This window comes from Hypanus sabinus, chromosome 28, assembly GCF_030144855.1.
Source record: "Hypanus sabinus isolate sHypSab1 chromosome 28, sHypSab1.hap1, whole genome shotgun sequence".
Taxonomy (NCBI): domain Eukaryota; kingdom Metazoa; phylum Chordata; class Chondrichthyes; order Myliobatiformes; family Dasyatidae; genus Hypanus; species Hypanus sabinus.
Window position 1 is genome coordinate 38,455,759 of NC_082733.1, and position 16,560 is coordinate 38,472,318.

A 16,560-nucleotide genomic window follows, 5' to 3' on the forward strand; every position below is an offset into this window, starting at 1 on the left:
CAAGCCATTTAACCTCCCAGTGACCTGCACCCTGACTGTAGCCCTACTTAACTCTCCCATCCATGTACCTATCCAAATTTCTCCCAGGTGTTGAAATCAAACCACTGGCACTGGCAGCTTTCACTGCCCTCTCAGTGAAGAAGTTACCCTTATCTTTCCCTTAAACTTTTCACCTTTCATCCTCAACTCATGAGCTCCAGTACTAATCTCAGTGGAAAAGGCCTGCTTGAACTTTATCTATCCCCCTCATAATGTAAGTGACTCAACCCCTACATTGATATAGGCTGCCTGCGGGGAACTTACGCATTCTGCTTGTAATCGTGTGGGTTTCCCTAGAGTGCTCCATTTGCCTCCCACACTCCAAAGATGTACGGGTTAGAGTTAGTGAGTTGTGGGCATGCTATGTTGGTGCCAGAAATGTAGCGACATTTGTGGGCTGCCCCCAGCACAAGAAAAACACAAGGAACCCTCAGTGATTAATGACTCTCATAAACTACAATTAAACAATTCAAGTGCTCTGAAAGCCCCAGAGCCTAACACTGTGAGGCCTGAAGAGCTCATTACAGTGTGGGACCTATAGATACATTTATTGTTGTCAAAGTATGTGTACAGAATACAATTCTCAGATTCGTCCTCCCACAGGCAGTGACAAAAAAAAACACAACGGAACCCGTTCAAGAAAATGTCAAATACCCAATGCGCAAAAGAAGGAACAAAAAGCGAGCGAAATGTCAAACATCAAACCAGTAGTATTCAGTTTAGTTCAGTTCAGCGCCGTGCTGCTCACCAATGCAGGCCAAAGGGCCGTTCTTCACTGAGGAGCCCCAGTCCACATTGATTGCCCGATGAAACCATTCAAAAATAACAAAGAAGAAGAGTCCAGAATTCAGAAACACATGCAACATGAACCTCGAAGTTCTCCAAAACGAGTCCACAGCCTTGCCAATTAATCCTGGCCACGTACATCTCAAGACTCCTGCATTTTCCCCTGACAGCAGCTAACGAGACACAGAGGAAGACCAGTCAATCTCAGGCAGACAGCGCCAAACACCCACCTGTCCTTGCTCTCATCCTCTTCGACTTCAACCTTGCTCAGTGACTCAATTGGAGACAATCAATGGAGTCTGATCTCAATTGAGTCTGAATCTGATATAGGATAATCTATCTCCTTCCTGATAGCAGCAGCAGGAAGAGAGATTTTTCAGAATCTGATGTAGGACTCCAGGTATGAGGGGTGATTGATAAGTTCATGGCCTAAGGTAGAAGGAGTCAATTTTAGAAAACCTAGCACATTTATTTTTTCTGCATTTACACACTTAGTCCAGCAGTTGTGGAGCATACGGATCCCTTCTTTGTAGAAGTCGGTGTCTTGGACCTCCAGAAGTGGTCCACAGCATGGGGTGATTGATAGGTTCATGGTCTAAAGTAGAAGGAAATGAGTTATTAACTTTAATCTTTCTGCATTTTCACTCAAGTTGAACTGCACGTGCATGTAACGAGAGCTGTATAACTCATCTCCTTCTACCTTAGGCCACAAACTTATCAATCAGCCCTGCTGCGGACCATTTCTACAAAGAAGGGATCCGTATGCTCCACGACCGCTGGACTAAGTGTATAAATGTAGGAGGGGACTATGTTGAAAAATAAATGTGTTAGGTTTTCTAAAATTGAGTCATTCTACCTTAGGCCATGAACTTATCAATCAGCCCTTGTATTTGCACCTTTGTCCCTATTCCTGCTGTACTCTCTAAAGTTGGCTGCAGAGAAACTTTGTCTCACAGCCTTGCTCTTGGCTTCTTCATTACCAGTGAACAGTGCCCAATCATTACAACTGTATCAATTATGATAGACAGACATCTGGAAAACAAACCCCTCTAACAGATTGACAGATGTTCATTGTTTTTATAGTTCTCTGCTGGTGGAGGATTATACTGCCAAGCTTTAAATCCAAAAGGATCCTCCTCCTTTTTGCCAGATTTTTCGCTCTTTTGTCTGCTTGTCCTATTCTATTGTCTCAATTTACTACCAATCTTTTATGTAAAAGTTATTTCGAAAAACACCATGATCCCTGCTTAAGACTGTACATAGACTGTTGGAGTGTATTCTGGAGTTAGGGTATATAGCAAATATTAATTTTACCAGCAAACAATCTTTAAACATGAATGTGGATTATAGATTGAATTTTAAATGCAGCCTGAACAAGAATTTTCCCGGAGCTGTGGATTATAGTTGATTGCAAACCGGTCAATGCTGATTTTGGGTGTCTGGAGTGTGGGTGCGAAGGAGGTGGTGTTTGAAAACTATATGTGATTCAAAGGAAGCATTGTAGATACATTGTCACTATAGAATTGTCCTGCTGTTACCTTTGATCTTTAGCATATAAAAATGTCATATAATATTGGATTGGGAGCCTCTTCCTACAAGAGTATCTCAATATGATGCCTGCTGCTCATTTTTGTTGAATAAAACACTTCTATATCCACTAGCTTTAATGGTGCTCCAGTGACTATGTTCACATTACAACAAGAACTACAGCAGAGAAACAGACCATTTGGCTCATCTAGTCCATGCCAAACTGTTATTCTTCCCGGGTCCCATCAACCCACACCTGGACCATAGTCCTCCAGACTCCTCTCATCCATGTACTTACACAAATTTCTCTTAAATGCTTAAATCAAAACCACATCCACTGCTTACACTGGCAACTCGTTCCATGCTCTCATGACCACTAGAGTTCCCCCTCATGTTCCCCTTAACATTTCACCTTTCACCATCAAACCATCAACACACAACTTCTAATTCTAGTCTCACCAACCTCAGTGAGAAAGTTTGCTTGCATCTACCCTATCTATACCCCTCATCATTTTTATACCTCGATCAAATCTCCCCTCATTCTCCTATGCTCCAGGGAATAAAGTCCTAACTGATCCAACTTTCCCTTTAACTCAGGTACTCAAGTAAATTTCCCCTATACTCTTTCAATCTAATTTATAACTTTCCTGTTTCACTTATCTACTTGGAGCATCGTGTTCAGATCTGGTCGCCTCTTTATAGGAAGGATGTGGAAGTTTTAGTGATTGTACTGAGGGGATTTACCAGGATGCTGTCTAGATTGGAGAGCATACCTTAAGAGGATAAGTTGAGCAAGCTAGGGCTTTTTTCTTTTGGAGTGAAGGAGGATAAGAGGTGTGTCAGGAAATGTAGAGAAGGCTTGACCCAAAATCAGAACAGTGGAGACGATTTAGCAGAGAGCAATCACTTAAATGGTAAATTGCTCTCTGCTAAAATAACAAGCCTTGAGGAGCCAGAAAAAAAGAGAGAATGGATACTTAACATGTTAAGGCAACATGGCAATAAGACAAGGGACAACTAGTTGAATCTGGCTGGTTTGACGGGCGATCAAGGACTGTGGATGAGAGCTGGGTTTAAATAGGTTGCAGGTGATGAGTTGGAAACGAGTGGCAGGTGACTCCTGTTAGTTGGGTCCCTGCCTGTGCAGGCCTGACAAGGTGACTTGATAGAGGCATCACATGATAAGAGACACAGATGAAGTAGACAGCCGGAGACGTTTTCCTAGGGTGGGATTGGCTATACAAAGGGGACATACTTTCAATGTAATTTATGGGAAGTTTTTTGGGGTTAGAGGTGATAAGACATAGAAGCAGTATTAGGCCATTTGGCCTATCAGGTCTACTCTGTCATTCAATCATGGGTGAATTATTGTCCCTCTCAACCTCATTCTCCTGTCTTATCCCTATAACCTTCAATGCTCTTATAAATCAAGAGCCTATCAACCTCTAATTAATTGGTTGTTTTACAAAAGAGTGTTTTTACAAAGAGAATTGTGAGTGAAGGGAATGCGCTGCCTGGGGATAGTGGTAGAGGAAAATACTTTTATACATTAGGGACATTTAAGAGATTGATTGTACAAAAGTACAAGCAAGGATAGGAAAGTTAAACTACAACAAAAATAATAATTCTACACCCAATACCATATAGCAACAGTGGGATTTAATTTTAAGTAAAACAATTGAATCAATTAACTCTGGGTTTAAAAGGCTTGTATTTGTAATGGAATCGATGAAACTGCCTGATTAGTGTTTACAAACCCAAATAACAAAGGGTCTCAGATAGAAAATAGTAAATCTCTTTCTCTTTCCACAGATGCTGTTTGATGTGCCAAGCATTTCCAGCCTTTTCTGTTTATGTCAAAAGATTTTTTTTTGTTTTCAGACTCCTTCCCTATTCTCCATTACATCCTCTGCTCCAGAATTCCAGTGTCTTTGCCCGGAAATTTTTGTTTCTTTCCACTGCAAATTAACAAGCAAAGAAATGAGGGAATGATCTCACCACAGCTGAGCCCAAGTCTTCTTGAAAGATTTGAAGCAGAATCTTCCATGCAGTTTGTTAACCCCAGAGCAGATATCATTGCAATCTTTTGTTTTATGAAACCAGAAAGGTCTTGCTGAAAGTTTGTTGTAGTGTTTGACTTCCTTATTGAAAGTTTGTGGTTAGATGAATATTGGCTTCAAATGCTGGGATACTGAAATTCTGATAGAAAGGTTGTTTATATAAAGATCCTTGTGAGGTAAAATGTTCCTAGCTGCTTCATGAAAGTGAACCTCTTCTCCCTAAGATACCTGGTCTGGGAGAAGTACTTCTGATTTTGACTCTAGTGCACAGGGTGTTCTTTGAATCCAAATGCCATCAAAATAAATCTTACAGGTTTTAAAATATGCAATGCTGTTGTTTTAGGAAAAGAATTTGTGTTTAGTTCTCTGAGGAGCAGATTCCAAGAAATGAAAGAAATGCACAGAATCAAAGATTTATGGAATTAAAGGCCTTCTTGGAACAAATGCAGCAGAAAACATGTGATTTCTGCTTTGCAATTGTGGCATTTTAAAGAGAAATTGGGTGTGGGTTGTTGTTTTCTGTGTGAGCTTCAACAGCCGACTGTATGTAGAGATTTTGAGTCTGATTGTTGCCACTGCCACATCAGACCATATTCACTGGTTTCTGGTTTGATTACTAGTCTCCCGTCGCTAGTTACCAATATCTTATAGCTGGCTCTACTCTCTGGTGAAAAGGCAAGCATCTGACTCCAAATATTCTCCTACATTCTCTGCGGTGCTCACTAATCTACACTGGCTAAAGCTTACTTTCAAAGCTGTCCACGTTTTCAGTCCTGTCTTTGCTCTGCACATGATTGTAAGAAACTGCAGAGGTGTGGACATGTCATTGGAACCAACCTCCCCTGTATGAACTCTGTAGTAAGTAGCCAACATAAAGACCCTATCCACCCAGGACACTCTCTCTTCTCCTCTCTTCCATCAGGCAGAAGATATAAAAGCCTGAAAGAATGTACAACCAAACTTCTATCCCACTGTTACCAGGCTATTAATGAACCTCTTGTTCAATAAGGTGGACTCTTTCTAAAGACATTGGGCTCCCTCTTCTCTTCGAAGCCTTCATTTGACCAAGCTTTTGATTTGCTCATACCACATGTTTCACTGTCAGATAGTCCTTGAGAAGCACTGTAGTGCCTTGGAACATCTTAGTACTTTAAATGTGCTTAAGTAAAACGGTATTGCTTCTTTAGGTAGGGACTTTCAGAGATTATAGACAGAGCAACTGAAAGAAGTGCTGTCGATGACAGAATATTCAAATGGGATCAACAAGGAGTCAGAACTGGAGGATTGCGGGGAGCTGTAGAGGTGAAGAAAGTTACAAAGATAAGTGCTCAATTTTTCCTACCTTTGCTTAACAGGATGGGATACTTCTTGGAGCTGTAGGGGCCTATGACTGGACAGGTGCCATCTTAAAGCAAACCAGCTATGGGCGAGTGATTCCTCCCAGGGAAGCATATCTGAAGGAATTCCCAGAGGAACTGAAGAACCACGGAGCCTACCTTGGTGAGTAGACGTCCTAAAACTACAACTTTGTTACAGCTCTTGAGACAAAATATTCTACTAAGACATCTGAGTCCTTCTAAAGCAATTCTGGGGTATACTTCCATGTCGAGCATTATTAAACTGTGATACTGGAGAAGAACAGCTCATAATAGTAAGTGTCTCTGCCTGGTTTGAAGAGGCTTAGACCGTAAGACGTAGGATAAGAATTAGACCATTCGGCCCATTGAGTCTGCTCCACCATTCTTCAGTCATGGCAGATTTATTGTGATGCAGCAGTGATAAAGTGCAGTACATAAAACCAAATTAAATAAGTAGTGCAAAAATAGTGAGGTAGTGTCTGTGCGTTTATTGTCCATTTAGAAATCTGGTAGCAGAGGGGAAGGAGCTATTCCTAAAACATTGAGTGTGTGTCTTCAGGCTCCTGTCCCTCCTCTCTGATGGTAGCAATGCCCTGGATGGTGAGGGCCTTTCATGATGAATGCTGCCTTTCTGTGGCAGCTCCTTTTGAAGATTTCCCTGATGCTGAGAATCCAGTGGCTGAGTTTCAACCCTTCTGCAGCCTCCATTCCAGATGGTGGTGCAACTAGTTAGAATGCTCTCCACTGTACGTTTGCTGCAATATGTCCTAGTTAAGGCTGATTTATACTTGTGTGTTGCATCGACGCCATAGGTAATGCGTACCCTACGCCATACCTATGCCGTACCCTACACTGTAGGGTGACGTGCACCTTTCCAGAAGAGTTACTCACGCATCACGGCGATGCAGACCGCAGCAACTGTGATTGGTCTGCTTGCTAGCATCGCACTTCCTCCTACGCATTTCCATTTGCTTCTTCTCCGCCATGTCTGTAGGCTATGCGTACACCAATGCAAAATAGATGAACCAAGTCGTCAAATCTACCTGCCCACATGCGAAAGTGTTTGAAATGCATTTCCTCGTCCATGTCTCTCACGAAGAAACTCAGCACAGTGGCATAGAAACCCCACCACCAACTAGCGTTTTGGCATACACCAACGCATGCTTGCTATGGCGTAGACCAACGCAGAAGTGAAGATCAGGGTTATGGTGTAGGCTGGGGCATAGCCTGTACACACAAGTATAAATCAGCCTTTACTCCACAGTGGGTTCTCTTGCACTCCAGATGTATTTTATTTCTGACAGAACATTCTTGTTAATTAGAAAACTTGTTTAAGTGCCTAACAGAGAAGCAATGTTACAAAACCTTAATGTCTGGTGAACTTGAGGCATAACTTTATATGTTCTCATTCCATACATGATTCATAAAACATAGCAATAACTTTGTAATAAATCTGACATAGCAAGATCCCGCAAGCAATAGTGACATAATCATCTTTGTAAGGCATAGGTTTTAGTACAAATCCTGGGGCAGGATATCTGTTCTTCTCCGAATGGTGCCTGGTGATCTTTGCCATCGTGAGAGGGCAAATGGGGTCTCGTTCCAACGTTTCATGGCAAAGACGGTGACTTCTAACTGTGTTGTGCTCCTTCAAGACTGCAGTGCAGTGTCAGTTCAGATATCAGGAGAGGGGCTTGAACCCACAACACAATCTGACTCAGAGGCCGGTACAAGGATGGAAAATGCTCACCATGTCAGGCAACGCCTGTAGAGGAAAAAAACACAGATGAGATGAAGGCTGAGGCTAAGTTTGGGCCTAGACTCAGTGGAAGCTAGAAACCAGAGGAGTTTGGGATAGGTGCATGGATGGGAGGGGAATGAAGGGCAATGATCCAGGAGCAGGTCAATGGGACTAGGCTGTATAACAGTTCACATGGACTAGATGGACCAAAGGGCCTAATTCGGTGGTGTTGTGCTCTATGTTCCAGGTAATATAGTGTGCTATGGTCCAAGTACAGGTCAATGCGACTAGGCAGAATAAGAGTTCAGCATGGACCAGATGGGCCAAAGGGCCTATTTCTGTGCTATGGTCCCCTGTGATTCTATGATTCTATAAAACTGAGAACTACCATTGTAGCATATAAGGTTCTGAAATGACGCAACAAGGTAAGTGGATACTTCCACACATGGGAAACCAGAACTTTGGCTTCAGAAGTTGTCTTTTTGTCCTTTCAAGCTGAAGTTCCTCTGAGAGGATCATGGGTCTTTGGAATCTGCTCTCTGCAGACTGGAGTGGACGCTAAATCTTGAATGCATTCAAGGCCAATTTTTGGTCAACACAGAAGTTGTGGAGTTCGGGGGAAAAAATCGAGCTGAGGCCTCAATGGACCAGGCTCCAGATGCCAAATGGTCTACTTCTTGTATTTCTTATGTTCTTATGAGCTTAGAGTTAATGTTTTGGATCAATGAGATCCCCACCCCCTCCCAGAAACCTGATGCTCATGAAACCCCCAACACTCTGTGTTTTGTCTTTCAGGGTACACTGTTACCTCAGTGATGCCAAGGTCAGGAAGGCGATGGTACGTGTCAGGTGCTCCCAGGTTCAACCACACTGGAAAGGTCATTATATTCACAATGAGGAACAATGGAAACATCACAGTGCAGCAGTCACTGAAGGGACAACAGGTTAGTGAAGTGGCTGGGGCAGAACTATCCCATTTATCACTGTCCCATTGACTTTCTGCACACATGTGGGACAGATGTGCTTTGGACACATGCCAGTTCACCCTCTCCAACATCTGTTCATATCGAGCCTCTCGGGACGTAGGATAATCGGAGTGGAGCTCGTCAAGAAAATGTCACCGATGGAGAGTCTCCCACTTTACAATGGCAAATCTCCCAGATGTTCCTGGCTACTTAGAGCTAAAAGAGAGATTGTATGTTGCTGGTGATCTTTGCCAGGAATCCTCACTCTGGGTTTTAGTCATTAGGTTGTTTTGAAAAATATGCGGCAGCTTTAGCAACCTCTTTTATTTTTAATAAATAAGACAAAAGCTGCAGGAACTTTCATATTGCTAATACAAAGGAAATAGTGCTAGGCAAACTCAAAGCTCTTAAGGTGGATAAGTCACTTGGACCAGATGGACTACATCCCCAAATCCTGAAAGAGGTTGCTGAAGAGATAATAGATGCATTGGTCATGATCGTTCAAGAATCATTTGATTCTGGCATGGTCCCAGAGGACTGGAAAATTGCAAATGCCTTTTCATTCTTTAAGAAGGAAGGAAGGCAAAAGAAAGGAAATTATAAACCAGTTAGCCTAAACTCAGTGGTTGGGAAAATGTTGGAGTCTATTATTAAGGATGAGGTTTTGGGGTATTTGGAGACTAGTGATAAACTAAGTCAAAGTCAGCTCAGTTTCTGTAAAGAGAAATCTCGCCTGACAAATCTGTTAGCCAAGGAAGTAACGTGCAGGATAGACAAAGGAGAGGCAGTGGATCATCTACTTGGATTTTCAGAAGACATTTGATAAGGTGCCACACATGAGGTTGCTTAACAAGATAAAATCTCATGGCATTACAGGAAAGATACTGGAACAGAGAGAGGAATGGCTGACAGGCAGGAGGCAGCAAGTAGGAATAAAGGGGGCCTTTTCTGGTTGGCTGCCAGTGACTAGTGGTGTACCTCAGGGGTCAGTATTGGGACCGCTACTTTTCACATTATTTGTCAATGATTTAGATACTGAATTGATAGCTTTGTGGCAACATTTGCAGATGATATGAAGATAGGTGGAGGGGTAGATGGTGCTGAGGAAGCAATGCGATTGCAGCAGGACTTAGACAAATTGGGAGAATGGGCAAAAAAGTGGCAGATGTAATACAGTGTAGGAAATGTAAGATTTTGCATTTTGGTAAAAGGAACAATAGTGCAAATTGTTATCTAAATGGGGAGAAAATTCAAATATCAGAGGTGCAAAGGGACTTGGGAGTCCTCTTACAAACTCCCAGAAGGTTAATTTACAGGTTGAGTCTATGGTAAAGGAGGCAAATACAATATTGGCATTTATTTCAAGGGGAATAGAATATAAAAGCAAGGAGATAATGGTGAGGCTCTATAAGACACTAGTCAGGCCACACTTGGAGTATTTTCAACAGTTTTGGACCCCATATCTCAGACAGAATGTGTTGTCATTGGAGAGAGTCCAGAGGAGGTTCATAAGGATGATTCCAGGCAAGGGGTTTATCATATGAGGAGCATTTGATAGCTTTGGCCTTGTACTCACTGGAATTTAGAAGAATGCAGAGGGATCTCATTGAAACCTACTAAATGTTGAAAGGACTAGATACGGTGGATGTGGAGAGGATATTTCCTCTAGTGGGGATATCCAGAAGTAGATGGCACAGCCTCAAAATTGAGGGGAGACCTTTTAGAACAGAGGTAAGGAGGGGTTTTTTTAGCCAGAGAGTAGTGAATCTCTGGAATGCTCGGCCACAGACTGCCGTGGAGGCCAAGTCCGTGGGTGAATTTAAAATGGAAGTTGATAGTTTTCTGATTGGTCAGGGCATCAAAGGATATGGCGAGAAGGCAAGTGTATGGGGTTGAGTGGGATCCAGGACAAGCCATGATGAAATGGTGGAGCAGACTCAATGGGCTGAATGGCCTAATTCTACTCCTATGACTTATGGTCTGTGGTCTAACCTGTTTCCTAGAAGAGTAGTACCAGTCACATCAGCTCTTTAAAGGGATTCTCTCTCAATATGCTCAGGGTACACTTTTCAGGCTGATCCAATTTCAAGTGTAATTGTCATTCAACCATTACCCATGAATACAGCCAAATGAAATAGCATTCCTCTAGGGCCAAGGTGCAAAATGCAGTGCCTACAGTCACACACAGCCAGATATTGTTCGCTTGTTATGTGCCGTGCAGTATGATGTAGGCAACCATGACATACCTCCACCCTTCCACCCTACATATATACCACCATTTGTATGAAGAAAGAGAATCCCCTCACGTTCTTTCCCTTCTCACCTGTAGTTCTTGATTCCCCAAGGCTGAGTGTCTTCGCCCTATCGATACCCCTCATGACTGCATACACTTCTATAAGATCACCTGTCAGTCTCCGATCCTCCAAAGAATAAATTCCTGGCCTGTCTAACTTCTCTCCATATCTGTCATAGAGCATTACAGATTAGAAACAGGCCCTTTGGCCCAATTAGTCTGTGCCAGCCTGGTTTCTGCCTAGTCCCAACTACTTGCACCTGGTCATAGGGCTCCATACCCCTCCCATCCAAGTATATATCCCAACTTCTCTTAAATGTTACGTATTTGGAATGTGGGGGGAAGCCAGAGCACCCAAAGGAAACCCACACAGTCATGGAGAGAACGTACAAACTCCTTAAAGACAGCGACAGAATTGAGCCCAGGTCACTAGCGCTAAATAGTGGTTTGCTATGCTACCATCCCAACCCCACACATGTGTAGGTCTTCCCCAGGTTAGGAAAGGGCCCCTTTCCCATGAACTGTTTGTAACTTAGGCATTCACAAGTCGGAAATGTAGACTAGAACTGAGTTCCCACGCGACAGAAGATACCTGAAATCCTACAACAGGCAGTAAACCCATCCCGACCGCCTGGTCAATGCTCATTCATATATATAGGCTGTACATCCTGTACGTCAAGAGTTCACGAGCTTGGGGTGACGGGAGGGGAGGCTTGCACCCAGAATGCTTCATGATAACTTTTCAATCTTCTGGTGAATCGCTCTCCCTCCCCATGTTTCTTTTTAAGATCGGCTCCTACTTTGGAAGTGAGATCACCCCAGTGGACGTGGATGTTGACGGAGTGACAGACATCTTGTTGGTTGGTGCCCCCATGTATTTCAGTGACGGCAAGGAGAAGGGTAGAATCTACATCTACTCTCTCAGCAAGGTAAATGCCAGTAGGCTGTTTTGGAATGACCATGACTTCCTTGGGATCTGTTTCCCTCTCTGACCTCATTCCACTACAATTCCGATAGGGTTAGAGCAAGCAACTGGGAATGGGGCCCAAAATCATGCTATCCTGTGGCCATCTTGGGAAGCTTGGTTGCCTAGTGGTTATCAGGAGACTAGCAGTATCATCAGCCAAGGGTCACCAGCTTTTTTTCTTCCTCAGAAGGTGAAAGAAATTGCATGGCAGTTACTTTCCAGCTGCTCCATCTGCACTGCCCAAACCCATGTCCTTCACCCCCCAAAAAAAGGGCAAGGCAGTGCACGTACCTGAACGTTCCCAGGAAAACCAGCATCATATGGAGTTAGATGTATATTTGGTGGCCTCTTTATTAGGTACAGGAGTGGGGACTTGGTGTGGTCTTCTACTGCTGTAGCCCAACCGCTTCAAAGATGCTCTTCTGCGCACCACTGTTGTAACGCAAGGAGCGATGTCTCAGAAAGGCAGCATCCATCATTAAAGATCCCTATCACCTAGGACATGCCCTCTTCTCATTGCTAGATTTAGATTTAGATTTAGTCCTGATGAAGGGTCTCGGCCCAAAACATCGACAGCGCTTCTCCCTATAGATGCTGCCTGGCCTGCTGTGTTCCACCAGCATTCTGTGTGTGTTGTTGTTCTCACTTTTTTTTTGTTTTTCACACCATTCTCTGTAAACTTCAGAGTGTTGTGCATGGAAATACCAGGGAATCAGCAATTTGCAAGATACTCAAACAACCCTGTCTGGCACCAACAATCATTTCACGGTCAAAGTCCGTGATTATATTTCTTCCCCATTCTGATGTTTGGTCCAAACAACTGAATCTCTTAACCATGTTGACATGCGTTGAGTTTCTGCCACATCATTGGCTGATGAGGTATTTGCATTAACAAGCAGGTGTGAAGGTTTACCTAATAAAAAGGTCACTGAGTGTATAATTCTAGTTCTTTATCATTCACTTTTGAAATCCTGAACTCTCTACACAACGACCACGTGAAAGCACCTTCACCAGAAAGGCTGCTGGGTTCAAAGAGGTGTTCACCACCATCTTATCAAAAGCAATTAACAGCTGGACATTAAAGAATGGCATTTACCTTTGACACCCCTTTCCTAAAACTCATTGGCATCTGAAAATGTCAAGCAATGCCATGCTATGTTGGCACCAGAATATGTGGAGACTCTTGTGGGCTGCCCCTAGCACACCCTTGGGTGTTTTGGTTGTTAATGCAAGTGATCCATTTCTCTGTATTTTTCAATGGACATGGGATAAGTAAACTGGACTCATGAATCTTAGAACAATAATTTAACTAAAAGAAAGATTAGACGTGGACAGTAAAGTCCAGCTTTGGCAGGAATATCTGCAGAAAAAGGAGAAACCCATATCTGCAGAAACAGGAGGATTCACTCCCGAGAGATGAAGTTCCAGTGCCATTCATCAGAATAACAACTTCTATCTGTCTACTCCTGTAAATCACTGAGATTAAGGCACCAATAAGCGTCTTTTATCTCCGGTGGTGTTCAGAGCTTCCTTATTCATATCAGTAGCTTCCTCTCAGTTTTCACTACTGTCAGTCATGCAAGTCCCGGGTGGAGACTCGGGAATACTGTCGCACTCAGATGTAGGATTCTTCATTGCTGTTTCCATAACAGTTTTACTTTACCAGTCAGGGTTGTTGGCCCTGAGGTGAACCCCCGAACCTGGAAGACCCTCTTAGTCTGACCTCTACCCTTTGACATGTTTGGTATGGGTGACCCTACCAAGAGCCAAAGCATAAAACCCTGACTCCAGCCAACACAGCTCTCCAGGTCACTGAGGCACGCAAGCCTCCAAACCACGACAAGGACGTGGTCCTCGGAGAAATAATAACTTCATTCAGTCTCAAGCTGCAGGAGGTGCTCAGCAGGTCAGGCAGTATCTGTGGAGAGAAATGGTCAGTCAACTTTCCAGGTCGAGACTCTTCTCCTAGACTGATGCTGCCTGGCTAAAGTTCCCCCGATAGTTTGTGTGTTGTTGTCTGCAGTCCCTGTGTTGCCAACCACATCGAGTCTCTAAGGATCTAAGCCTGTATGTAAAGTTCACTCTAAATATGAGATATATTTTTGTATTGGTTTCAGCTTCCTTGTATAGTTTGAATGTAATTTTAGTACAAGATTCTGCTGTAACATTTAGAACTGCTGGTTTGTTTTACAGAGGGTTTTCATTTTCAATAGTTTTCTGGAAATTTCCGACACCACACAAAACTCTCGCTTTGGCTCCGCCATCGCTGCTGTTCGCGATCTCAACTATGACACGTTCAACGATGTGGTGGTGGGAGCACCGCTGGAAGATGACCACCGTGGAGCAGTCTACATATTTCACGGACACAACAGAAACATCCTGAAGAGCTACAAACAGGTATGTGGTGCAGCAGCCCCTCTTACCCTGCACCCCGTGGAGATTCTGAGCCCATCTGAAACCTTGGCTGACAGAGATCTCTCAATACGACTCTTTCTGCAGTCTCATTCTTGCTTAAGAATGCTTTGTACAAAAATATCAGGCCGGATAACTTCCCCACCCTTAGTATTGTCAAAGAGCCCTCCCATCCACCCCACAATCTCTTTGATCCCGTACAGTCAGGCAGGAGGACAAAGACTGTTAAGTTGGGAAACTGCTTCTTACCAGGCCGTGAGGCCACTGAACTCTGCTACCACCCAGGTTTCATCAGGTTTGAAGCACCAGTGGCGTTATACTGATAACTTTTTAACCAGTGTGATAAATGCACCTTATGCTAAATGTCAATTTTCTGCAATGATTTTATTATTTGTTGATTTATTTGTGGTACTATTACTTTATTGTTGTATGTGAGTTGCAGTACTGTGCAAGAGTCTCAGGCAAACATAAATGTAGCTAAGGTGCCTAAGATATTTGCACGGTACTGTATTTGTCAACAATGGAGCGGAGAATGAGTCTGTCAGTCTGGTGCAAACAAAGGAGGTTGGGAATGATGAAGGTAGAGTGTCACACGAGGGACGTGGGGCAGGTGACAGAGAAGTAATACCAGGGGTGGGGGGGGTGTGACATCCAGCCCTGAGACACCAGCCAAGGTCATTTGATTCCAAACAAATAGTTTACTCATCATTACTTAATATCTCTCTGGTACTTCCCACTTCCTCTCCGCTCCCTGTCCCTTTCCCACTCTCAGTCCACAACAGAAACCCGTATCAGAATCTGGTTTATCATCATTCACATATGTCATGAAATTTGTTTTTTCTTGTGGCAGCAGTACATTGCAATACATAAAACTACAACAGTACTGTACAAAAGTCTTAGGCTCCCCAGCTATGTATATGTGCCTAAGACTTTTGCACAGTATTATATATGTACGTTGAAATATTGTTTTGTTTGGCAGTACACATGTATACGGTTGAATGACAATAAACTTGAACTTAAACTTGAACCACTACCCCATAGCAGGTCAGGCAGCATCTACGGTGTGGAATAAAATATTTTTTCATAATTCCTCCTTGTTCCTGAATTGCCTACAAATGAATTGTCTCAGTCTCCCTCTATCAAATCCCTCATGGTCTTACTTTATTTGTGCAATTTGTCTTTTTTTGCACATTGGCTTTTTTCAGCAACACACATGAATGCTGGAGAAACTCAGCAAGCCAGACAGCATCGATGGAAAGAATGCAGTTGAAGTTTCGGGCACAGTCCTTCATCAGGTGTGCCCTGATGAAAGGACTCAGCCCAGAACACTGACTGTACTCTTTTCCATTATGTTGCCTGGCCTGCTGAATTTCTCCAGCATTTTGTGAGGTTGTGTTCATGGATTCAATGTCCATTGGATTACAGAGGGGATGAAGCAGTTCCTGAATCATTAAGGATGCGCCTTCAGGTTCTTGTACCTCCTTCCTGATGGTAGCAATAAGAAGAGGGCATGTCCTAGGTGATAGGGATCTTCAATGAAGGATGCTGCCTTTCTGAGGCATCACTCCTTGAAGATGTCCTGGATGCTGGGAAGGCTAGTGCCCATGATGGAGCTGGCAGTGTTTACAACTTTCTGCAGTTTATTTCAATGAATCTCAAGGTAATACAAATGTAAATCATTTAACTTCTCTTGATAGGACAACCAATCAAAATCCTACAAAGCTCTATGAAGAGTAGGAAATATCCTTCTCCTCATCCTGAGTCCTGGCCAATGTTTATCCCTTACCTGCCACTTAGAACGAGGTTGCTGGTTTATTAACTTATTTCTTGCTGCTTCAGGAAGCTTGGTGTGCACAAATTGGCTTACAATAGAGACTACATTTCAAAGGATCAGAATTCATAAGCCACTTTTAGATGTCCTTAACTACGCTATACAAATGCCAGTTCTCCTTACTCTTTTATTTCTTAGTTCAAAATAAACTTGTTGATAAATAGAACCCCAAATATAAACTTACAGCAACTAAGAATCTTAAGCCAGTTCCTCAATGAATTAAATTGGCTGGTAGCAAGTGTTGATGAGTCTATTTGTGGTTAATCATTTCTGCCAGTAATTATGAGGTTGTGAGATCACTTGAGTAAAAACAAGTGTCCTTAATTACTTAAATAGGCAGAGTAATTTAAGTCATGTTAACTAAAAGCATGCCCCCTACACAATGATAACATACAAATTGTTGAAGCATTCAATTTTTTTTTGTGATAGTCTTAATTATGGATTGACCTAGCCAGTGACTTGGCTTTCCCTATTTCAGTGATGGTCATTTTAACCTTATCAATCAATGCTGGAATATTGTTGGACCTATGAACCACCCCCATTTTCACAATCATGAACAGAATTTAGAGTCCAGGTGCTGG

General features: G+C 42.9%; 1 protein-coding gene across 1 annotated transcript in view; it reads left to right on the plus strand.

Annotated features, from left to right (window-relative positions):
* Window positions 1-16,560, plus strand: part of itga11a (integrin, alpha 11a) — a 265,485-nt gene that overhangs the window by 177,749 nt on the left and 71,176 nt on the right. The window contains exons 11-14 of the mRNA XM_059952982.1: window positions 5,768-5,912; window positions 8,307-8,455; window positions 11,558-11,698; window positions 13,930-14,133. Coding sequence (XP_059808965.1) covers window positions 5,768-5,912; window positions 8,307-8,455; window positions 11,558-11,698; window positions 13,930-14,133 — 639 coding nt within the window. The remainder of the gene's footprint in view (window positions 1-5,767; window positions 5,913-8,306; window positions 8,456-11,557; window positions 11,699-13,929; window positions 14,134-16,560) is intronic.